At 51.1% G+C, this 25,321-nt stretch overlaps 1 protein-coding gene across 2 annotated transcripts in view; it reads left to right on the top strand.

The window, feature by feature from the left end:
- Window positions 1–25,321, top strand: part of PLXNA4 (plexin A4) — a 425,409-nt gene that overhangs the window by 386,482 nt on the left and 13,606 nt on the right. The window contains exons 25-29 of one of the 2 annotated variants that reach the window (XM_040259648.1): window positions 13,864–13,967; window positions 14,497–14,596; window positions 15,929–16,119; window positions 17,407–17,576; window positions 21,842–22,054. In XM_040259648.1, the coding sequence (XP_040115582.1) occupies window positions 13,864–13,967; window positions 14,497–14,596; window positions 15,929–16,119; window positions 17,407–17,576; window positions 21,842–22,054 (778 nt within the window). Of the gene's footprint in view, window positions 1–13,863; window positions 13,968–14,496; window positions 14,597–15,928; window positions 16,120–17,406; window positions 17,577–20,021; window positions 21,060–21,841; window positions 22,055–25,321 lie in introns of those variants that run through there. The other variant, XM_040259649.1, reaches the window with a different exon arrangement.

Below are 25,321 nucleotides of genomic sequence, written 5' to 3'. Positions count from 1 at the left end.
CCGAGCACATTCTCCTCTTCCCTTTGGACCTATCTCTGTGTATGTTTCTGGGATAAGGAGGAAGCATCTGTGAGATCCTCAGGGTAGAGGGTACCGGGCGAGTGTGTCCCCAGCACTGGTCCCTAAGTTGGAGTGGCCATTTGTGTCTGTGTTGGGGGGAGTCTACCACCAGGAAGATCCCACAGACTGATGGAGTCAAAGGCTCAGTTATAGAACCAGTGGGAGAGAAGATAGTGCCAGGGAAGGAAGACCCCCATGTCCCTAGCCCCAAGTAATTAAGTGAGCTGATCAACCATGGGTCTGCCAGGGAGAACTGAGTTTTCTACGGTCACCAGGTAGTACTCACCATGCCTTTTATTCGTCTGTGAGAGCCATGGCTTGTCAAAGTCCTCATCTGCAATAGGGGTGGGAGGAGAGCCCTGGCCTAGCAGGACCAAGAGGAGGAACTATTCCAAGAACCTTTATCTTCATGCTGGAAGTTGAGTTTCAAAAGCTTGTGCCTTAGTTTAGAACATGGCAAGAGCTCACTGGGTGGGTGCATTCAGAACTGTGCACTTCTGGTGCTTGGGAATGGGCTGACCTCCTATGGGGGAGAGAGACCATGTCAAGGCTGGTAGATAGATAGTGTTCAGGATCAACCGTCCCCACCTGGAAGCCACACACCCAGAACTTAGGAGGGGGAGGGACTGCTTTTAACTTTAGAACGTTTGTTGGGTGCAAGTCCAGCAAAGCAGATTGTTGATGAAAGGATGTAATGAATCTGGAGTGGAGGCAGCAGTATCCAAAGCAGCCATGGCCACTTCCTGCCATCCACTTCCTGCTGTCTACTTCCTGCCATCCACTTCCTGTTGTCCACTTCCTGCCATCCACCATGAGTGAAGGAAACCTGAGGGCTATGCAGCAAACAGGGCCTGCTCAAGAGTTGCCACTCTCTCAAGCTAGAGGCTGCTCAGGCCAGGGGCATCGTGCTCACCAGGTCCCAAGAGGGCAAAGGAGCCATCTTTCTCATCACAGGAGCTGCTAGGGAGGATGCAAGATCGCTGGATGGATGAGGCCTCACAGAAGGCAGGGTAAAGGGGAGAAACCAAAGGAAGGAGACAATTTGAGCATCTGGGCCTTGTCTTCCTGGGGAAGTGGTGTCATATTGAACTTCTCACAAAGGCCTCCCCTGATGGATGCTCTTCTGAGGAATTTCCTTCTTTTCTATTAAGTGCAGGGTCTAGAGCTGTCCCCACAACTCTGGTCTTCTTTCTACCAAAGCCAGATTCCATAACAAATAAAATAGGGCCTCCTCAGAGACCCAAATGCTTCTTCCACAAGATTTGCTCCCACTCAGTTGCATGGCCTCCATGGGGAGAGATAGGCAAGGCAAGTTTTTCCCATTGTGTAGGTGAAAGTGCCTTGAAAGCCTGAAAGCAGTTTACAAAAGATAAGGTGAGATTGTTATCAAAAATTAATCTGTGCCAAAAGGACATATGGGCTTCCATGGTGGCTCAGTGGTGAAGAATCTGTCTGCTACGCAGGAGATGCAGGCAGGAGACATGAGTGTGATCCCTGGGTTGGGAAGATCCCCTGGAGAAAGGAAATGGCAACCTTCTCCAGTATTCTTGCCTGGAAAATCTCCATCCATAGGGTCATAAAAGAGTCAGACGCAACTGGACAACTAAACAACAGCAACAAAGAGACACATAGCATGTAGGCACAGAGAAGTCTCTGAGGCACATGCATTGGAGGCAAGACAGCCAAGCATACCCCTCCACTTCACTTCCCTCCATGCTACCTCTTTCCATGGCTGAGGGCATTGGGCAAAGACTGCCCACCCCCGCCTGGCAAGGCATGGACATCTGTCCCAGGCCAGCTTAGAAGGAAACAAAGACATTTTAAACCACCTCTGTTATTACCCTAAGTACACCCAGCTCCAACCCCTTCCCCTGCCTTTCATCATCACCGTGGCACCTGGCCTGGCCTAGTCCCCTATTCCCAACACTTCTGTTCATTGTTCCTGGGACTGAAGCTCTCCTACCCTGCCCACTCTACCAGCTTCTCCAGGCAGTGAGGAGCCAAGATGGGGAACTCTATTAGCCAGTGTTCTCCAGAGAAACAAAACCAGTGGGATGGGATATGTTTCTATAGAGAAAGGCTTATTTGAAGGAATTGGTTCATACAGTTATGGAGGATTTCATTAATAATGGACCAGGAGGAATCTGTTTGGGCTGGCATAATGGAATACCATAGCCTGCCTGACTTATAAACAACAGAAAATAATTTCTCACAATTCTGGCAGCTGAGAAGTCCAAGATCAAAGTGTCAGCAGATTTAATGTCCAGCGAGAACCCACTTCCTGGTTCAGGAAGAAGAAGGTAATGGCACCCCACTCCAGTACTCTTGCCTGGAAAATCCCATGGACGGAGAAGCCTGGTAGGCTACAGTCCATGGGGTCGCTAGGAGTCGGGGACAACTGAGCGACTTCACTTTCACTTTTCACTTTCCTGCATTGGGGGAGGAAATGGCAATCCACTCCAGTGTTCTTGCCTGAAGAATGCCAGGGATGGAGGAGCCTGGTGGGCTTCCATCTATGGGGTCGCACAGAGTCGGACATGACTGAAGCGACTTAGCAGCAGCAGCAGCAGCAGAGAACCCACTTCCTGGTGCATAGATGGCCATCCTCTTATTGGGACTATATGTGACAGAAAGTGGGCAAGAAAACATGTGCTCAGTCGCTCAATCATGTCCAACTCTTTGTAGCCCCATGAACTGTAGCCCACCAGGCTCCTCTGTCCATGGGATTTTCCAGGCAAGAGTACCGGAGTGGGTTGCCATTTTCTTCTCCAGGGAGCATTCTGGAATCTTTTTTCAGTTCAGTTCAGTTCAGTCGCTCAGTCGTGTCCGACTCTTTGCGACCCCATGAATCGCAGCACACCAGACCTCCCTGTCCATCAACATCTCCCAGAGTTCACTCAGACTCACGTCCATTGAGTCCGTGATGCCATCCAGCCATCTCATCCTGGGTCATCCCCTTCTCCTCCTGCCCCCAATCCCTCCCAGCATCAGAGTCTTTTCCAATGAGTCAACTCTTTGCATGAGGTGGCCAAAGTACTGGAGCTTCAGCTTTAGCATCATTCCTTCCAAAGAAATCCCAGGGTTGATCTCCTTCAGAATGGACTGGTTGGATCTCCTTGCAGTCCAAGGGACCCTCAAGAGTCTTCTCCAACACCACAGTTCAAACACATTAATTCTTTGGTGCTCAGCCTTCTTCACAGTCCAACTCTCACATCCATACATGACCACAGGAAAAACCATAGCCTTGACTAGGCAGACCTTAGTCGGCAAAGTAATGTCTCTGCTTTTGAATATACTATCTAGGTTGGTCATACCTTTTATTCCAAGGAGTAAGCGTCTTTTAATTTCATGGCTGCAGTCACCATCTGCAGTGATTTTGGAGCCAGCGGTGCATGGGGCCTGGCCCCACCAGTGGGCATTGCCCCAGAGCCACGGCCGGGGGGCCATCTAGCTGGAGAGAGAAGGGACAGGTGACCCAATCTGAGCCTAGCTCGGCCCAGCCACCCTTGGCGGGGGGCAAGAGACAGCGAGGGGAGTCGAGGTTGGAGAGGTTATCTAGGGAGACTCCGAATGTGATATCCCAAATGGGGATATGGTGAAAAGCCTAAACAAGGGAGATCTGGTCGATGTGGGGTGAATGGAGAATATCTACTGACTGCAACCACAGAGAGAGGGGAGCCCTAAATCTGGACGAGGGTACGGGGTGACAGAGACAAATGAATTTAACTCAGATGACCATTACATCTACTACTGCGGGCAGGAATCCCTCAGAAGAAATGGAGTAGCCATCATGGTCAACAAAAGAGTCCAAAATGCAGTACTTGGATGCAATCTCAAAAATGACAGAATGATCTCTGTTCGTCTCCAAGGCAAACCATTCAATATCACAGTTATCCAAGTCTATGCCCCAACCAGTAATGCTGAAGAAACTGAAGTTGAACAGTTTTATGAAGACCTACAAGATCTTTTAGAACTAACACCCCCAAAAGATGTCCTTTTCATTATAGGGGACTGGAATGCAAAAGTAGGAAGTCAGGAAACACCTGGAGTAACAGGCAAATTTGGCCTTAGAATGCAGAATGAAGCAGGGCAAAGCCTAATAGAGTTTTGCCAAGACAATGCATTGGTCATAGCACCCTCTTCCAACAACACAAGAGAAGACTCTACACATGGACATCACCAGATGGTCAACACCGAAATCAGATTGAATATATTCTTTGCAGCCAAAGATGGAGAAGCTCTATACAGTCAACAAAAATAAGACCAGGAGCTGACTGTGGCTCAGATCATGAACTCCTTATTAACAAATTCAGACTTAAATTGAAGAAAGTAGGGAAAACCGCTAGACCATTCAGGTATGACCTAAATCAAATCCCTTATGATTATACAGTGGAAGTGAGAAAGAGATTTAAGGGTCTAGATCTGATAGACAGAGTGCCTGATGAACTGTGGACTGAGGTTCATGACATTGTACAGGAGACAGGGATCAAGACCATCCCCATGGAAAAGAAATGCAAAAAAGCAAAATGGCTGTCTGGGGAGGCCTTACAAATAGCTGTAAAAAGAAGAGAGGCGAAAAGCAAAGAAGAAAAGGAAAGATATAAGCATCTGAATGCAGAGTTCCAAAGAATAGCAAGAAGAGATGAGAAAGCCTTCTTCAGCTATCAATGCAAAGAAATAGAGGAAAACAACAGAATGGGAAAGACTAGAGATCTCTTCAAGAAACTTAGAGATACCAAGGGAACATTTCATGCAAAGATGGGCTCGATAAAGGACAGAAATGGTCTGGACCTAACAGAAGCAGAAGATATTAAGAAGAGGTGGCAAGAATACACAGAAGAACTGTACAAAAAAGATCTTCACGACCCAGATAATCATGATGATGTGATCACTAATCTAGAGCCAGACATCTTGGAATGTGAAGTCAAGTGGGCCTTAGAAAGCATCACTATGAACAAAGCTAGTGGAGGTGATGGAATTCCAGTTGAGCTGTTTCAAATCCTGTAAGATGATGCTGTGAAAGTGCTGCACTCAATATGCCAGCAAGTTTGGAAAACTCAGCAGTGGCCACAGGACTGGAAAAGGTCAGTTTTCATTCCAATTCCAAAGAAAGGCAATGCAAAAGAATGCTCAAACTACTGCACGATTGCACTCATCTCACATGCTAGTAAAGTAATGCTCAAAATTTCTCCAAGCCAAGCTTCAGCAATATGTGAACCGTGAACTCCCTGATGTTCAAGCTGGTTTTAGAAAAGGCAGGGGATCTTTTTTACAAGGACACTAATCCCATTCAAGAGGGCTCCACCCTTATGACCTCAGGCACCCTCCCTAAGGCCCCACCTCTAAATGCCATCTCATTGAGGGTTAGGAGTCAACATATGAATTCTGGGAGGATACAAACATTCAGTGTCTAGCGTGAAGGCTGTTAAGTCCAGAATCTGTAGGGAAAGCCAGCAGGCTGGAGACCCAGGGAAGAGCCATGTTATAGTTCAAGTCCAAAGGCACCTGCTGCAGAAGTCCCTCCTGCTCAGGGGAGGTCAATCTTTTGTTCTACTCAGGCCTTCACCTAATTAGAAGAGGTCCACCTGCATTATGGAGGGCAATTTGCTTTACTCAAAGCCAACCAATTTAAACATCAATGTCATCCAAAAACACCCTCACAGAAACATCCAGAATAATTTTTAACCAGCTATCTGGGTGGGCACTGTGGCCCAGACAAGTTGACATATGATAGAACTAACCATTGTAAGAGTCAAAGCGAAGGACACAGAACCTGCCTTTCTTTGAGTCTCTTGGAATCTAGGGAAGGGAAGATATCCCAGGGCAGGAGTTAAGGACTATGCTGGGGCGAGTGGGCCTTGGGAGCTTTGAAAGCACAGTGCTAGGGCTCCCCGCTTTGTTATATGTGAGACTGTCCTCACCAAGTTGATGCCCCTTTCCACCCAGAGGTATTGGATATAGGCACTCCCTTATACAGGACTTCAGTGGTGGCCTAGTGATAAAGAATCTGCCTGCCAATGTAGGATCCCTGGGTCGGGAAGATCTCCTGGAGAGGTCATGGCAACCTGCTCCAGTAATTTTGCTGGGAAATCCCACAGACAGAGGATCCTGGTGGGCTACCGTCCATGGGGTCACAAAGTCAGATACAACTGAGCGACTAAATAAACCACAACCCTGTTACATCACCAAACGCCTCAACCAACGTCTCATGAGAGCCTGCCCTGGGGAAATGCCCAGTGCAGAGGGAGCCATATGGCTAGGAGTTCCTCACTTCTTTGCACAGTAGAAGGAGGCTGGACACTGCTCTTTCTGAGCCAAAGGACTCTTGTCTCCTCTGTTCATTCCCCAGAGGACATAACTGATGCCGTTCTGTTCCACTGCACAGGAGACTCTGTAGCTCAGAGAGGCACAGAGCCTGGGCCCTGGTCACACAGCAGGAAGTGAAGAGAACAACCACTCCCTTCCCGCACAAGCTCCTCCACAGGCCATGACCTCCCAGTTCCTCTGGTTTAATGCAAATGCCCCATCAATAGCCCCAGAACTCTGCCACCCCTTCTGTCTGAAAGGGTATATTTTTTCAAATAAGTAATTCCTGTATGCAACAAAAAGATACACTATCTTCTGAATGAAATATAAAGAGTTCACAGCAGCTGTCGCCCCAGTTTGCATTTTTCGCTGCACCTGATGGGAAGGACAGATAAAGATAATGGGATTTTTTTTTCTTTTTTCCTTCACCTCCTTCTCTCCCTGGAAGTTGGAAGCATAACAAATTGGATGGTGAGTGTGTCTGTCCTTTGTGCTTGGAGCCTGGAGTAGGGCAGGGGGCTGCAGGCAGAGCTGTGAAGAGGTCAGAGCCAGCAATTTTCCCTCGGTGATGTGCATATGAATACCTGGGTCACCTTTCCTACCTGGGTCACCTCTCCTCCTTCCAGCCACCCATCCCTTGCCTCTTAACCCTTCTTTGACACAGCACAGCATCGCACACCACCCTGGAGCACCACCAGAGCCTCCATATTATTCCATGTTCAAGAATATCCACTAAGCTCTAGCTCACCTCTCTTAAATCGAGTCGTGGAGCACAGCCTGCTTTTTCCTTTAGCTCTCCAGATTTCCCCAAAGCAACAACTAGCTGATGCACCACACTTTACAGTTTGCAAAGACCTAGGGCTTGGAAGTAGATGGCACTGTTTGATGTAGGGTTTCTTCTTTTAAACACCACATTTCCTAGTTCACTTATTTTATATTTTAGAACTTGCTCTCACCATCAAATTATTCCTCTTTTAACCAGTCATATTTAGATGCCCCCCCCCCAATTCCTGAGTCAATTTCCCAACTATTTGCATTGACAGTGATTCTATTCTGGCCTCTCCCCCCTCTTCTCCAAAGCTGCTCCCTCCCACACTTCGGAGTGGCTGGGTGCCGAGGGCATCCAGGCTCCCTGCCAGGTGTTCTCCTTGGGGCTCACCTGCAGACAGGTGTGCAGCAGTAGAGTTGTGGCTCCTCCTCTAGCCTTCTGCTCGGGACCCTGGTTTGGGAGGTAGAGAGGGCCCTGTGCAGGCTGGTGTGTGCACCTGCTGAGACCCTGCTCAGCACCCAGCAGGGAAGAAAGGCAGCCTGGGGTGGCAGTGCAGGCAGCTAGTTGTAAAGTTGGTTCCCTGTGGATCAGAAGGGTTGATTCAGCCAGTTCTAACCAGCCTGGTGGGCACCTCCTTCATCCCTCTAGCTCACCCCCTCCTAAAGCTTCCTGTGATGGGTCTGAGGAGAGAGGCTGATGCAAAGACTGGACTGGGGTCTGGGGCAGGCAGAGTTTGGTGGCTGCAGAGCCTTAGGGGGTGAAATGAGGTATTGTGTGAGCATGTGCGTGCGTGTGTGCACATGTGTGACTATGCATGTATGTGCATGCACATGCGTGTGCACCCATCTGCATGCACACCATGAGGCCCTGAGCTAGTAAGGCAATCGTGATTCCTGGGGGGGTTTCCCTCTCCAAGTGATACCTGCTGGTGGGTAGGGGACCTTCCAGGAGCCAGACCCCGCGATGTACTGGGTGCCAGTGTTTCCTCCAGGGTTGGCCTGCAGATAAACCCCTCCTTCCTCTACACCCTAGCTCCCTACTATTCCTCTGGACACCTCTCAGAAATGTGGGGGCACCCCATTGCTGCTCCCACCCCTTCTTCTCCAAGAACCTCCGGGTACCATCCTATCTCCTGAGCATCCCACCCCACCCCACCCCGCCTTTGGCCAGGTCCTCCCCTTCTTGGGCAGGGCTCCTCCACTCCTGTTCATCCACCCCATCTCTGGTTTTCCAGCTCAACCCTAGATGCCTTAGACACTAGACTAAGATATTAGTAAAGTAATGGTATCCCAGACCTTTCTTAACTCAGTTCCAAACTTCCTTCCTTCCCACAAGGACTCATCCTCATGAATCACTAGAAGTGTCACAGAAGTGGCACCTGTGGACCAGAACACTTCCCTGCCCCCCAATTACCCCTCTACTCTCTCCCCCTTTTCTGGGTCTGTGCGCCTTTGTTTTCCTGCATAACCTTCCACACAGAGGCCTTCAGGGGTCAGGGCTTTCGCGTTAGGAAGTTTTCTTGCTCACCTGAGTAATGTCCTGCCAGCACAGTGCCTAGCACACCACGGGCACTCAGTTTTGAGTGAGTGAGGTTAGAGCTCTAAGATTCTCTGGATGTGGATTCTCACCATGGTGGCTGTAGGAGATGCCTCCTGTGTCCTAGTCCAGGGGGAGCAGGGAGATGACCTGGTCCAGCGTGGGCAGGGTGATGAGTCCCTGTCTTAGGATTCACTGGGACCATCACCGAGCTCACATCATTTGGTGCCTTGAGGCATTTCCCAGTCTCACTGTGCCCCGTGGGCAGGCAAAGCTGTCTGGGCGGCTGGGCATTCATCCAGAGGACACTGGCCATTGGCCCAGCTGTCCCTTTGCCCCTCGGCTGTTCTAACAGGGTCACCTGGTACACAGCAAGGTGTGGACACAAAAGAGAGATATTTTTAGTGCTGTTTTCATAGGCAAGACAGAAGGAGCCTATTTGGTGGAAAGAATGCTGAACCTGGGATGAAGAGACCTGGATACTGTTGATTTCCACTACTGTTATTAGCACTAAGCCTATGTTGAATATGCAGAAGTACCCAGAGCACAAAATTAGATATGCCCTTGCTCGGGGGCCTTGTGACCTGGCCAGCCGTCCACACTGCCAAGGACACCAGACCTGAAGACTGCAGGTCTGCCTCGCCCTCAACTGGCCCACCCCACCCTTGGGGCTCTCTACCACTGGGTAGGGATGAGGGTTCATGAAGCCAGCCATGCAGTTTGTGGGCTGGACTCTTCCTGGGACAGAAGGAAGCCAGCAGCTTTGATCTTTGACCTTGGCTGTTCCTGGTCCCAGTGTGAGCTCCACGGCCCCTACCTCTGTCAAGAGCAGGTCTTGAAGGAGCACAGTAGCACTCCAGAAAGCAGAGCCTACCCTGTTTGATTTTCTTGAGATACCCCATGGTGAGTCTGGGGAAAGAGAGGCCCTAGCTTGGATATGGGGTTTCAGAAAAGGAGGGAAAAGAGTGACATGGAAATGGCATGTGTTCAGGCCACAGGTGAGCTTGAGGACCCTGGGCAGAGAAGAATGAGACAGGGATGGGTTTAGCCCACTTATGTCGCTTGGTGCCAGGGACCCCCTGCCCACATGTTGCATCCACACTTCCATTCCGGGTCAGCTGCGCAGGCCACCCACAGCCTCTCTTCTTCCTTACATGTCCCAGGGATGGAGCTGCCAACATTGGGCTCCAATATTTCTGGGGTTCATTCTTCAGGATTGGTTTAGAGATGGAACAGAGGTTTTCACTTTTTCACCTTTCTGATATTTCAGGGGAAAAAGGCACATAGCATCTTTCCTGTAGGAGGAGAATAAAATAACAGGCTTGAGAGATCTAAGAGAGCTTCCCTCGTGGCTCAAATGGTAAAGAGTCTGCCTGCAATGCAGGAGACCTAGCTTCAATCCCTTGGTCGGGATCTTGTGGAGAAGGGACTGGCTACCCACTCCAGTATTCTTGCCTGGAGAATTCCACGGACAGAGAAGCCTGGTGGGCTACAGTCCATGGGGTCACAGAGAAGTCAGACACGACTGAGCGACTGACACTTCACTCGAGAGATCTGAAAGCAGGACTAAGTGTTCTCCAGCTTTCTATCATCATATTGGTGTTTGGAGGAACATTTTTAACTTTTTGAGATAATTGCCAAAAAGACAATAGTCGTTGCCTCCCTGCTGCCTGCTGACACCCCACCAGAGGCAGGGGCTGGGCCTGGCAGGACCAACAGACAGGACACCCCTTCTGACAGCCCCTAAATGTGTGACTAAGCACTGACATCAGTGATGGGCAGGCTTCCTGCTGCCCTTGACCATCCTGCTGCCCACTGCATATCATCACTGACCACAAGCCTCAGCCAGTGTGGAAGGCATGTAACCCCATCCGCATGGACTTGATTTTGTGGAGGTGGAAGTGCTGTGTCCCACTGGGATTCCTGGAGCTCAGAGTCTGGAGTTGAGGGGAGGCAGCTACCCACCAGCATCCCGGTGTGGCCACAGCCCAAGTTCCAGTCCAGCCATCACTGTCCACACCCCCAACACTTGAGTGGCTCACACATGTGGTGGGCACCACGCTACAGAGCTCCAAGTTGCAGTGACCTCCAGGTCTGCCTTCCCAACCCGCTTCTTTAATTTCCCAGTCGTAAAACTGGAAGAACAAGTGATAATCATTCCAGAGAACTTTCACTTTGGCAGTGAATGTGCCCAGCTGAGCTTCTGGAGGTCAGCTCTACCTTTGTCCCAGGTTCTAACAGCTCAGCTCACAGTTGACCTGTAGCTTGCTGTCTGCCCACCATGGAGCAGCAACCCACGGGTAGAAAATCCTTTCACTGCTTGGGAAGTAAGCCACCGTTACTCACTCACTTACTCTTTCTCCTCTTTCATCTATTCATCTATTTCACTCTCTTCACTTATGTATTATTCATGTAACAAATACTCATCAGGTATTTACTGTGTCCCAGGTGCTGGGCTAGCCCTGCTGCTGGGCATCTGGCGGCATCAGTTTTGTACTCCCAAGGAGAAGCCATCATCCCTTGGCTGCCCTGAGTGGGGGGAGGATGGCCACACTCTGCCCTACATTTTTTCAGTCGAAGGCAGAGAGGCAGCCTGACTTTCATTTGCTTACATAATTGCTGGACACGATTCAGAGCCAGGGCTGCTGCATAGGGCCGCACAGGCTGCGCACTGCACAACTTCAGGGCAGTTGTATAGTGAGCAATTGTGCATCTGGCTCCAGAATTAAGTCACCAGCAGTCACTGCTTGGTCCCCCCGGTGGTTTGGTTTGTTCACATCCCCCTGAGAGGTGCTACAGAGCCACTGACAAGGGAGCCAGGGCACACCAGCAAGCTGGCCCTCGGTGGGTACCTTCCCCCACTTAATCCTGCCCAGCCCCACGGCCTCTTCAGTGAAGCTCAGTCCTCCACCCTCAGGCCTGGCCAGGAGACTTAGTGTCCAGAGCTGGGCCCCTGTTTCTCCTCTGGCTCCCATGTGGGGCATGCAGAGCACTGCCTGCCTTCCGGGCCCCCACCCATGTGCTCTCCTCTGACTTAATGGCCTGGCACCATTCACAAGGCAAGAGGGGAGACCCATGAGGCTTTATCATTCAGAGCCATTTATCTTTGTGCAACTGGGACAACGCGTGCCCCTGCCTTATCCTTGGCCCAGGCTGGTCTTCAGTTCAGTTCAGTCACTCAGTCCTGTCTGATTCTTTGCAACCCCATGGACTGCAGCACGCCACTGCAACCACTCAAAAAACATGCACCCATACCTACCTGCATAAAATCTAAAACAAAAAATCCCACAACAGACAACATGATAACAAACAAACAAAATGCTGATGGCCAGGTGCCCTGGTGGGACATCTCCTCGTTTACATACCACCCCACCTGCCCCGAGACCCTCACCACCATGATCGAGTCCAGCCGTGCCATCAACAGCCCTAAGTGACAGGTGGTCCCCAGAGACCTCTGGAGGCTCCTCTGCTCCAGTGAACCTACATGGCACCCTCATGTTTTCCTTCCTGGGACAGCCCGTTGCTACAAGAAGCTCTAAACCAGGCAGCAGACAAGCTCAGGAGCTAGAGGCACGGACGTGGCTGTTAGGAGCATCTCTGTTCCTGCTGAAGGCAGGCAGCTCCCTTCCTGGGCCTGATTCTCGTCTGCAGCACTGGCCACGCCAAGTGCACAAGGCAGGAAGGAATCAGTCATGGTCCCTCAGCCTGGACGGGAGGGAACAGGGGAGGGAAGCCGAAATGTGCGTCTGCAGAGCCACAGTAAAAATCCAAGGCGAGGTTAGACCAGGACTGTGGGTAACTCACGCCAGCCCCCACCCACACGCCGCAAAAACCCCATGCTCTCACGCGTTTCAGAATCTCAGCATCTGTGAGGCACTGAGTGGGGTCATGGCTGCTTGGAAACCAGATTCCTGGCTTTTAGGCAGACACACATGTTGTATTTGAATTGAAAAGGCCGTTTTCCTTTCTGCAGTGTGCATGTGAGCGTGTGTGTGTGTGTGTGTGGAAGTGGATGCGTTCGTGCATAAGAGCTGGCATGTGTCTGGCTTGCACCTGGGTCTCCATGTGTGAACTTTTCAGGACATGAATGTGCGTGTCCCCATCTCCATGTGATTTGTACCACATGTGGCGGTGAGGGTTTGGCGGATGAGAAACAGTCTCTTGTTCCCCCATGTGGGATCCATCAGCGAACCCATGCGTTGTAGGTGTCTGGGACCCATGAGGATAAGGTGGGAGGTAAGTGTACACCTATGGCATCAAAGAAAATTAGGTGTCGGATAGATCACCAAGATGCTGTTCGCCACATCGACTTTGTAGCTGTTCTTGGGCGTGAGGATAGGTTTTGCTGGCCCCTCCACATACATTTTACTCAATCTCTCTGCCAAGACTGGCCCACCTGCTGGTTTTGGGGTCCAAGTTGCACCCCTGGAATAGAAAGAGGGTGCCTAGTGATGGAATTTACAGTCTTGGTCTCGTTAGCTCCAAGACCTCACAGTTAAGCAAAGAGTACGTGATAGTGGTGATGCCACCTTGCATTTGCTTAGTATGTTCTTAAGTGTCTTCACTTGCCTTTTTTTAATACTTATTTTTGGCCATGCTGGGTCTTCACTGTTGTGTGGCTTTCTCTAGTTGTGGTGCAGAGGTTTCTCATTGCAGTGGCTTCTCCTGTCGCAGAGCACAAGCTCTAGGATGCCCGGGCTTCAGTAGTTGTGGCATTTGGGCTCGGTATTTGCAGTTTCTGGACTCTAGGGCACAGGCTCAGTAGCTGTGGTGTACTGGGCTTAGTTGTTCCATGGCAGGGAGAGATCATCCCACATCGGGAGTCAAACCCGTCTTCTGCTTTGGTGGGACGATTCTTTACCATTGAGCCACCAGGGAAGCCCCCTGCCTTCTTCATTCATTTAATAACCCTTGACTTCTTGCCGATGTGGCCACCCACCAGGAACAAGTGGGCAGTGGAGGTGACATTCCTAGGTCTGTCACATAGTTTGTTGGGATGGGAACCAGACCTGGGAGTCAGGGTCCCCCTGTGCTGAGAGCTTCTGCGCCCCTCCTCTGGGAGCATCTGCGAGCACCTGTCTGTCTTCAGATGCACCCTGAGGTGGTGCCATGCACTTGCCTGCACAGGGATCCTCAGGATCCCATGGGAGGGGCCCAAGGGCCTGTCTGAGATGGAACTGTTCCCCTTACAGAGTGGCGACAAGGAAGCGGGGCAAGGATGATCCTGCAGGATGAAGACATCACCACTAAGATCGAGAACGACTGGAAGAGACTCAACACCCTGGCACATTACCAGGTGAGGGGACCGTGGATGGGGAGGGGCTAGCAAGCTAGGCAGCCAGGTCCCTGGGCGTCTCTGTCTATGAATAACAGGGTCATCCTGAGGCTCTTACCAAGCCCTAAACCCACTTCTTCACTAGCACTTTGTGTGCCCTTAGTGACCCAGGGAAAACCTGGCCCCCCAGGACACCCTGACCTTCTTGGAGATAGCATGCCGGGTGTGTGCTTCCTGCAGGGCATGGGCAAAGACCCTGAGCAAAACCCTTTCTTAGGTGAGCCCTGGAGTTTAAGGCTGGGTGCTCTCCCAGGGAAGCATAAGGACAGAGGGTGCTGATGAGAGGCTCTTGCCCGAGTCACTCCCAAGAGTGAGGCCCACCATGGACTACAATTCTATATTCAGATCTGTCCTGTTTCATCAAAGGAAAACTGACAGCCTCCTCCATCCCCTGGTTCTCGGTGAGGCCCTGATTGTCCCCAAGGACCACGTTCATCCTGATTGGGTGGCAGTTTCTGTGCCCAGGCCCTTACCTGCCTTTCCCTGGTAGGTGCCAGATGGTTCAGTGGTGGCCTTAGTGTCCAAGCAAGTGACAGCCTACAATGCAGTGAACAACTCCACTGTCTCCAGGACCTCAGCGAGTAAATACGGTGAGTTCATCACATCCTTCTGGGGAAGAAAGGATGCCCCCTGAGCAGCTGTGGTCACCATGGCAGCACTGCTGGAAGACAGTGGGTGCCGGGGATGGGGAGTGGGGAGGGATGGGGCGAGTCAGGCAGGCTGGCTCCCAGAAAGGAACACTGTACCCAAAAGAAGGTTCCTGGTTCTGAGCAGGGACGCTGATGCCGGAACTTCGTCCCTGGAAACAAGAAGAAAGTCTAACCTTCCTGAGCGTCCTACAGTCTCTAAGATGCTTCCACGTTTGTGATAACTCATTATCAAACGTCAGGTTCATAATAATCAGTGAATTAAATAATTATTATTTCCCCCTATTATGCAGATTAGCAAATGATAACTCTGATGCACAGAGGCTAAATGACGTGTAAAGGTCACACACTATGAAGCAGTTGAGGGAAGGTACAAACCCAGGTCTCTGCTCCTTGGGGTGGGGAGAATGGCACTGGAGGTGGGCTGGATGCTCTGGTGCCTTCTTATCAGCAAAATTGGCTGAAAAAGCCAATTCATGAGACGGTTCTGGGAAATAGAAGACAACACACAATGGTGCCTGCACACAGTGGGACCTGCCTCTTCTTTTCCTGCTTGGCACTCATCTCACCACACCTCACGTTGCAGCAAATAAATGGTCCAGGCGAGAGAGGCAGGTGAAGGTACACAAGTGACAGGGCAATCACTCAGCTGATTAGTCACCGGTTAAGGGAAACAGGATCCCAGCTCTTTCATGAGCACGTGCTAAGTCGCTTCAGTCTGTCTGACTCTTTACGACCCTATGGACTGTAGCCTGCCAGGCTCCTCTGTCCATGGGATTCTCCAGGCAAGAATACTGGAGTGTGTTGCCATGCCCTCCTCCAGGGAAGCTTCTCGATCCATCCAGGGATAGAATTTGTGTCTCCAGCATTGGCAGGTGGGTTCTTTACCACTGACACCACAGGGGAAAGCCCCCTCCCCCCTGCCACCACCCGGGGCTCTTTCATTGGTACTTAATTGGCGACACAGAACACATCCTGAGACTTGAGAGCTCTTACAAGGAAAGTACAAAAAGAGACAAGCTTGTATTTTTTACAAATTGAATCATAAGGGCTGGAGAGATGCAAGTACAAGAGGGAAGGGAATCCGATTGGGTGGACAAGACACAGAGAATTTCCTGGAGGCGGTGGAAAAGGTATTCCAGTTTCAGGAATGGACAGCAGTGCCTCCAAAGGCGAGAAGGATCAGAGTTGGCCTCAGCTGGAGCCGAGGTGTATCATGAATAATAGGCTGGAAGCCTGGGTGGTCTTACCTGCCTGGGGTCCTTGCATTGGCAGAAAACATGATCCGGTACACGGGCAGCCCCGACAGCCTCCGTTCGCGCACACCAATGATCACCCCCGACCTGGAGAGTGGAGTCAAGATGTGGCACCTGGTGAAGAACCATGAGCACGGGGACCAGAAGGAAGGGGACCGGGGAAGCAAGATGGTGTCTGAAATCTATCTGACACGACTGCTGGCCACTAAGGTACAGGACGTCAGCCAGGGTGTGAGGCACGGGTGGGTTATGGGGTGGGGTGTCATCACCCCACAGAAATGTCAGAGCTGGCAAATACCTAGCATCTGTGCTGGCGCCAACCCCCGCCCCCACCTCAGTCATCCATCCACGTAGGCTCTGCTCATCAGCCTGATCTTCCCAGCATAGAACCTCAGCATCCTTCTCAACCCAGTCCTGCAGCCAGCCCCTCCCATACATCCAGGCTGGCACGCAGTCTGAAATCTCGATTCCATCCCTTCTCTTCAGTTCAATTCAGTTGCTCAGTCGTGTCCAACTCTTTTCAACCCCATGAATTGCAGCATGCCAGGCCTCCCTGTCCATCACCAACTCCTAGAGTTTACCCAAACTCATGTCCATCGAGTCAGTGATGCCATCCAGCCATCTCATCCTCTGTCGTCCCCTTTTCCTCCTGCCCCCAATCCCTCCCAGCATCAGAGTCTTTTCCAATGAGTCAACTCTTCACATGAGGTGGCCAAAGTTTCAGCTTTGGCATCATTCCTTCCAAAGAAATCCCAGGGCTGATCTCCTTCAGAATGGACTGGTTGGATCTCCTTGCAGTCCAAGGGACTCTCAAGAGTCTTCTCTAACACCACTCTTGCCCTTGCTCAAATAGAGAGACACTAGCCATGTGCATTCTTGGTCCTCTGCCATGCCTTCTGGAAGACTGGCTATATATCTCTGGGGTGTCATATACAGTCTCTAGTGGTGGAAATTGCAGCCCCATCAATGACTTTGCAGGCCCCCTTTCTAATCCTGGTTCTGGGGACCCTGTGTGCCTACAGTTAGTCCCTCAAGGCCCAAGACTGGCCCCAGCTCCGCTCTCTATGGAGCCAAGTGAGTAAACTGTTCATTAGCTGACGTGAGTAATGCCCGAACAGAACCAGCAGATTGTGCTTGTCTGCTCTGACCGAGTGAGTTGTTCATTAGCATTTGTGAAAAGTGCTAAAATAACACCGCCGAAGGGTGTTAAAACCAAACCGCGGTGTTGGCAGAGGGAGGCTTCCTTAGGTCCAGTCATCAGTGTTATATCTATTTTCCACGTGCCAGGGAAATGGAAAGCTGCTCCGAGACAGATGAGAGCGGGCGGGAGGAGGGTGCAGATTCTTTGCACGCGCTTATGTGATTTTACCCAAGCAGGCCTGGCTGTGTGCTGGCCTCCCCTCCCCTCTGCCATCTGGGAGGCCAGGCGATTGTACAGCCCCGCCCTCAGAGCTCTCAGGGCGGGCGAGCTGTGTCTGAACTTGGTGCCCTCCACAGGGCACGCTGCAGAAGTTCGTGGACGACCTGTTCGAGACGATCTTCAGCACGGCGCACCGCGGTTCGGCCCTGCCCCTGGCCATCAAGTACATGTTCGACTTTCTGGACGAGCAGGCGGACAAGCACGGCATCCATGACCCGCACGTCCGCCACACCTGGAAGAGCAACTGGTGAGTGAAGAGCAAGCGGAAGCCACGCGGGGAGAGGCCACCCCCGAGCCGATGGTCGGCCTTGGAGACAGGCACGATGGGGCCAGCCCGCCTTCCCCCTTGTGGCAGCTCTGCGCAGGCGCTCTCCGGGGCTCCGCCTCCTTCCCGTCCTTGTGGGTGTTCACTTCCTCTCTCCCTTCCCTCTTTGGAGTCGTCCATCTTTGTCATCGGTCCTTTCAGTCAACAAACATTAAACCAACTAAATGAGCAAACAGGAGCATGCCAGCTGTCACAGCCAGGTCGCTCTCACATCCTGCTCCCTCCCCTCTGCCTGATATCATGCTGGACCCTGAGTCTGCAAAGACTCGGGTCGTGCCTTCTGCCCTGCGTGGGCTGACAGGAGGGCAGCTGTTTGAATAGAGGGGCACATGTGAGGATATGGGGTGCGTGTGTGCAGCCGGGCTGTAGACAGGCAGGAGCTCACAGAGACTCTTAAATGGAGTTTGGAGCACAGCTAGGAGTCACCTAGGTGAACATGAGAGTGTTTCCAGTCCATTCAAGACATGGTTTTCCCTTTCCAGAATTCCCTTTGGGGAAGGGACTGTTCCATAACTAGGGTGTCTAACTCTTAAATGACACTCTAGGTGTCTCATCACGGTCCCCTCTCTCCTTTAGCCTTTATCTGCCTTTCCCTTCATTCGTTTGTCGGTTGTTTCACTGTGAGACTGCAAGGTCAGACATCAGTATGCAGCTCTCGTGGCAGAATCTTGCACAGAGCTGGGACTCAATAAATATTGATGGAGATGCAGAGCCAAGATGGTCTCTACTTGAGAGTTCCACCTGGGGTAAAGCCGTCTTATATTTAGTCCCTTCAGTTCCGAAATCGCCTCCCAGTAGCTTTTACACAGTCCCTGTCCCGGGGTGTTCTTCCCCAGCACATTCTTTCAAAGCAGCACCTGCCGACTGCCAGGATTGACATGGTACTAGGGCTCAGCCAGCCACCCTGACAGCTGCTGCTGCTGCTAAGTCGCTTCAGTCATGTCCGACTCTGTGCGACCCCATAGACAGAAGCCCACCAGGTTCCCCCATCCCTGGGATTCTCCAGGCAAGAACGCTGGAGTGGGTTGCCATTTCCTTCTCCAATGCATGAAAGTGAAAAGTGAAAGGGAAGTCGCTCAGTAGTGTCCGATTCTTAGCGACCCCATGGACTGAAGCCTACCAGGCTCCTCCATCCATGGGATTTTCCAGGCAAGAGTACTGGAGTGGGGTGCCATTGCCTTCTCCGACCCTGACAGCCCAGGGTCCCAAATCAAAACCCGGATCTAGGCAGAAGTCAGCCTGGGGCACTGAAATGTTATTCAGGGTAGGATGCTCTGGCTTCCTCTCTCCCCTTAAGAATAGTGCATCTCCACTAAAGTTGGAAAGTCAGGCAGGAACAGTTTGGGACCATAAAACTGAAGAGTAGGGTTGCTCCCACGGTAATTCTGGGTACATTGTGGAGTTCTTGTGACCTTTCGGAAATAAGACAGTTAGACTCTGGATCCCATCTAGTCCAGCGGTGGGTGAAGGCTGCTCCCTCTTCTGAAAGGCCTGCAGGTCTGGCCTCTCCCAGTGACTGCCCATAGGTAAGATTGCATTTGAGGACTTCCCTGGTTGTCCAATGGTTAAGACTCTGCACTTCCAATGCAGGGGGCATGGGTTTGATCCTCAGTCCGGGAACTAAGATCCTACATTCCACATGGCATGGCCAGGGGAAAAAAAAGGATTGCATTTGACTCTGTACACCTTTTCAGAATGACTCTGCAGAGCTGTTCCAAGGGCATGTCCCTGACCTACCCAGTCTGCTTCTCTCTGCCACCGAGTCTTCCTTCCTACCACCTGAGGGCCTGCAGCCTTCAGAATACAAGGAATGCCCTCTCCAGACCTTATCCTGGGAGAGCTGCTATTTCCAAACCATGCCTTGTAACCTTTATAAGTGCATCCCCTGAAATGGTATCTAAATGAGCATACACCTCCCACTGGGCTAAGTCCACCTCCAAGATCCAATAAAGTCCTTGGGGGAGAGGGCAGAGTCTTCCTTCCCTCCAGTTCTTCCAAGTGCCAGCTGTTCTCAGAAAGAGCTCCGGTCCCAGTGAAGGGCAGTCAGGCAGGAGTACCAACTCTCAGGTCCTCTCACCAGAGAACACACTTCCCCAACGCTGACCATGGCCACCTGGGCAAGACTCAGTCAGTCCAGGAATTATGAGATCTACATACTGACTTAGGGTCCATTGTTCCTGATTGGAAAGAGATTGTCTCCTTATTCCTGGCCAAAGTTGTAGCTCACCCTCTCCCCTGCCCCCTTCCTCCTTATCCCCATGCCTTTTCTCTTTTAAATAAACCTCCTGCTCATTTAGCCTGAGTGGCTGCAATCAACCAGAGATTAGTGCCACCACTAATGTTAATAATATGCTAATATTTCATTAGGCAGGAGCTGCTGTGGTTTCCCTGTTTGATTTGTCTGTCAGCACAACTGGCTGAAGGAAGGAGAGTGTTGGAAAGAGACAACCATGTGGCAAGTGTGGGCCCCAGGGTCCCTCTCTGTGTTGAACTTTGGGAAGCAGGAAGATGTGACTGGAGGTTTCATCATTTGGGCAGCTCTGCATCCAGGGCTCTGAGCCCAGCTCTCGGGGTCTCCCCTGGGCAGCTGCAGTGACCCTGACTTTCCCCTGAGTGTCAGAACTTTTACCATCCCTTTATTTGCTCTTTGGATTTCCCAGGATGAAACAAGGGCCACTTAACATTGTTAGACCTCAGTACTGGCTCCACAGCACGTTTCGTAGGAACTTAATAAATACTTGTTGACTGATTGGCAGTCTTGAACATGAGGTCTTACTGTATTTTAGCATTTGTTTTATATATATGCTGGCTGCTGGGAGATACAACGAATATAGAAATCTTATTCTTGCTGGGTTGAAATAATGTAATTCAAAAGACTTTTAGTTCTAAGAAGCAAGCCAAACACATAGGAACATTATGACTGTTACCAACTATTACCAACCGTGAGAATAGCAACCAAAACAACAATAAAACATCAGGGCACATGGCAGGAGGTGAGGAGGTGGGGGCAGAGGGAGGGAAATAAGTGATCCCTTGCTGGGTGCCATCCCACTTCCTGATCCACGTCTCCATAGGCTGGATGGCAGTTGCAGGATCAGAGAGCCAGCAGAATGCAGTCACAGAGGAGCACGTGGGCAGGCTTTACCCAATGCCCCAGGATCCTTTCTAGGAATAGCTAGAGGGCTTATGGTTCCCAGACCGCACTGCATGTTTCATGTCCTGTTTGTTGAACTGATTCCCCTTTGGAGGTACCGTCCTCCTCCTTTTCCTCCCCCTCTTCCTCCAGGCTTCATTCAGCTAAAGAACACCTCTGTATCTTTAAAACAGAGACTATTCAGCGCGGTCCCCTCTGTGAAGACTTTCCAGACTTCTGGACACATCCCTCTGGGTAGCTTTGATCACACCAACCTGGGTCTTAAACTGGACCCCCTCCATCCTCTGGGTCCAGCACCTAAAATTCTTGATTGCGTGCCTGACTCCCCATGAGCCCACCAGAATGCAGGCTTCTCAAGGACCGGGGGCAGGTCTTATTCACACTGTACCCACAGCTGCTAGCGTGGCTCTTGGTATAGAGTAGGTGCTGACTGGAAGAAAAGGAGAGGAAGGAGCAGACATAACGGGGCAGGTGAGAGCCAGAAGTGGGGTTTGCTCAGCTTGCTAGCTTGGAGACGAGAATCAGTAAGTTTTGCTTGAACTGTTTAGTGCCAGGCCCCTCACCATGTAAAAACAAGTTGATTAGGTCAGGTGGGGAGGAAGAGTGTGGCTTCTTCCACATGTTACAGTGAGGGCAGAGAATAATAAATAGCCTAGGTTCCAGGCTATTTAAGATTTGCCAACCAGATATGTTTTGGGGGGCAGACAGTGGAAGAGAGAGTTAGACATTCCACCTTCTAGCACCTGTCATGACTGCTTTGAACCCCAAAGCCTTGTGCTCTCAGGGCCACTGGGGAGTCCTACAGTCTGGGCTGGGCATCGACACCTCCAGTGCCCATCAATGCTGTATCTCTGAATGGACTGTTCAACCCTGCTGATCTTCAGCTCCCCAGAAGGTGAATTGATGGCATGGAGAAGGGCCCTTCCAAAGGCTTGCTTCCCAGCCTTTTCTCTACCTCCAGGGACCTCTCTGGGTCAGTGTCCAGCTCCTCCACCCCATCTCCCTTGACCATCTGCTTCTTCCTTCTATACAGCCTGCCCCTACGGTTTTGGGTCAACATGATCAAGAACCCCCAGTTTGTGTTTGACATCCACAAGAACAGCATCACAGACGCCTGCCTCTCCGTGGTGGCCCAGACCTTCATGGACTCGTGCTCCACGTCGGAGCACCGGCTGGGCAAGGACTCCCCCTCCAACAAGCTGCTCTATGCCAAGGACATCCCCAGCTACAAGAACTGGGTGGAGAGGTGAGTGCTGACCTGGGGAGCTCAGGCAGGACCCTGGCTGCAGCAGGCAACTTCCCTGGGGGTGTGTAGTGGGGCCCCCTTCCCTTCTGCAGTGGGTGGGGCTTGCAGACTGGTCCTTGCACCAAGCCCCATCCTGCACTGGGACACCCACAGCCCAAGAACCTGGTGTTGTCAGTCGAAACAAGAATGGGACATGGCTAGAAGTTGCCACGGTGCTCTGCTCCCCTGCATGGAGGGCCCAGATCTTCCTAGGCCCAAGGAAGAAGTATAGTCCGCTGCTCTAATGCTCACTGAAAAAATAAAAACAAAAAAGACTTCAAGGGACCGAATAACATCTTGCCACCCACAGCCTGGAGCCCTGTCCATCTGGTGGTTCTTCCAGTGTCCTGTGGGGATGTCATTGTTACCCTGAAGAGCTTCTTGCTGTCCTAGTCTGTTGTTGCTCAGGCGATGAGCTCTAGATGCTTCAGGCCCTGATCTAATCCAGCCTCGGCTGTGCACCTGTGTGTGTGGTGGGGCGGGCACCTGTATGCCATTAAGCTGGGTTCCTCTTGGCACAAAGCTAACTCACGGTAAACAACATTCATAGTTTGTCTGGGTCGCATCAGCTCCGTATGCCAAGCACCTGAGCTAGACAACCAGCTGAAAATATATTTATTTATTCATCACAGCAGCTCTGGAATATAAGAGGACAGGCTTTATAACCTCATTCTGTGCCCATGAAGGTGAACTATACATACAGAATGGCTGAGTAATCAGTCCAAGATGACTTAAGTGGCCAAGAGAAAAGTAGATCCCCAAATTCAACTGACTCCCAAATCTCCTTTCCACCATTTACGATCCTTTTAGACAGGGCCTCTGCCAACCCATATGGTGTCCATGTGAATTAAGGAAGGTGCTCCTTCCTACCAGAGGATGTGTCCCCACTCCAGAATGTGTGGTTTGTTAAGTGACAGGCTGACTGTCAGCCCTAGCTCACCCCCACCTTTTTGCAGCGAACAGCCTGCGCAACTCTACATGGCAATTCTGATTTTAGAGTCCCTTTCTCTTTCTTCCAAGCTTAAAGACAGGAAACCTGGATGGAGACTCAGATTTGGGATCTTTTTGAAGAGTCAAAGAAACCAGAAGTTGTTCTTAAGTTGGCAGCTGAGACAGAATGAACAGTATCGTTTTGCTCATGGTAGAGACACAGTCCCCATCTTTATAGTTGAAAACTGCCTTCCCTTGTACAGAGGGAATAACCAAGAAGGGGTGGGATACTGGCCATTCCCAGTCACAAAAACTGACCATCCCACCCCAGTTCTGCTGAAAGAGTTGCATTGTTTTCCCTCTCCCCCTGTCCCTTGATCTCTCCCCCACCCTTCCTGCTGCTGCCTGTGGTGTACATCCAGCCTTGGCTGTCAGAGAGAGAGCTCACTCTTTTGTCCTTGTATCTGATTATGTCTGAGTCACCAAAGAGGCTTTTACCTCCCCCTGCGTCACCAGTGGCTCACTCTTCTGACTACAGAGCTGCCAGGAGCGAGCTCTCCCGTGTGGTCAGCTGGCTCTTCAGCAGAGAAAAGAAAGAGGCAGCAGCTGGGCTCTTGGGCATCCCGGCCCTGGTGCAGTGTCAAGGTGATGGGACCTCGGGCAGGGAGGGAGAAGGCTGGGATGAGATGGGCTGGGAGCATTGATGAAGCATCTGCTTAGAGGACGCTGTCCCAGAACAGCACACTCAGTCGGAGGTGAGAATAATGCAAGTGCTGGGCGAACGGTCTCCCTCTTGCTTGGTGCTAAATGAGAGGTGGGGCACACAGCTGCTACAGGTCACGAGTCACCCATCTGGTTATTTTTACGAGTACCTTAATGGTTTCCATTTCTTATCTCACTAGTTTCTTAGCAACAAATGGCACTCTCAGGAAAGTCATCTTTCCCTTGTTTGGGGTCACAAATCCTTTCTCCTCTCCTTCTGGGATGAGGGTGCAAAGAAGAAGGGGATGAGAAATAGCACCCCCTGGGTCTGGAGATTGTGTATAGAGACCTTCTTCCTTTGGTGATCAGTTCCACCCTCCCCTCACCAGGAGGCTGGCCTGCTGAGGGCCCCGGCAGCCTCGAGGTCAGAAGAGCAACGGTAGAACCCCCTTTTCTCATGGCCAGGGCTTTCCCACCCCCTGATTTTGAGGTCTGGCTGCTGTGCACACACAGGAAGTCCATATGTAGGGCCTCGCTGATGTAGTGTGTGCTCTACATGCATTTGGGGAGGGCCTTCTCTCTGCGCCACTGAGACATGGGATTTACTCTGTCTGGCCCTCTTTCTAGGGGGTTGGGACATATATGGATTCCAGAGGCCTTACTAACTCTGCTGCTTGGGTAGCCCAAGTCATCCTGTCCCACCTAAGCTGTCCCACCTCCTAGAAGTTCTTCATCTACCTATCCCTGCACCATCCCCCCCCCAACCTCCCACCTGTCCTCCCATCCCATCTCCTTCCCATCCTTCCTTCCACTTGTCCTCTCACACATCCTTCACCCCATTCCTGCCTCCTCACAGCACTGCTGGTTGGCAGCCCCGCTGCAGACTGCCAGTCTTTGCCGCTTTCATCCAAGTATGAGGGGTTTTGCTTACGGCCACATCTAGAGTAAGGGAGAAGAATCTCTTGGTTCCCCAGTGGCAACCACCCACTCCACTCATCTTAAGGAGCAGAAGTCAACAGTGTTGTCACCAAACTGGTGTGTTACAGTCAGTAGTCATTCCTATCTCGTTGCCAATAGCAGTAACATTTTCATGCTAGAAGGATTGCCTCTCATATTAAATAGAAATTAATCCCAATAAGAGGAGAGTGAGAAAGTTGGTTTAAAGCTCAACATTCAGAAAACTAAAATCATGGCATCTGGTCCCATCACTTCATGGGAAATAGATGGGGAAACAGTGGAAACAGTGTCATACTTTATTTTTGGGGGGGCTCCAGAATCACTGCAGATGGTGATTGCAGCCATGAAATTAAAAGACGCTTACTCCTTGGAAGAAAAGTTATGACCAACCTAGATGGCATATTGAAAAGCAGAGACATTACTTTGCCAACTAAGGTCCGTCTAGTCAAGGCTATTGTTTTTCCTGTGGTCATGTATGGATGTGAGAGTTGGACTGTGAAGAAAGCTGAGTGCCGAAGAATTGATGCTTTTGAACTGTGGTGTTGGAGAAGACTCTTGAGAGTCCCTTGGACTGCAAGGAGATCCAACCAGTCCATTCTGAAGGAGATCAGGCCTGGGTGTTCTTTGGAAGGACTGATG

Source organism: Oryx dammah, unplaced genomic scaffold (genome assembly GCF_014754425.2).
Source record: "Oryx dammah isolate SB20612 unplaced genomic scaffold, SCBI_Odam_1.1 HiC_scaffold_18, whole genome shotgun sequence".
Classification (NCBI taxonomy): Eukaryota; Metazoa; Chordata; class Mammalia; order Artiodactyla; family Bovidae; genus Oryx; species Oryx dammah.
This window is presented reverse-complemented; position numbering and strand designations above follow the sequence as displayed.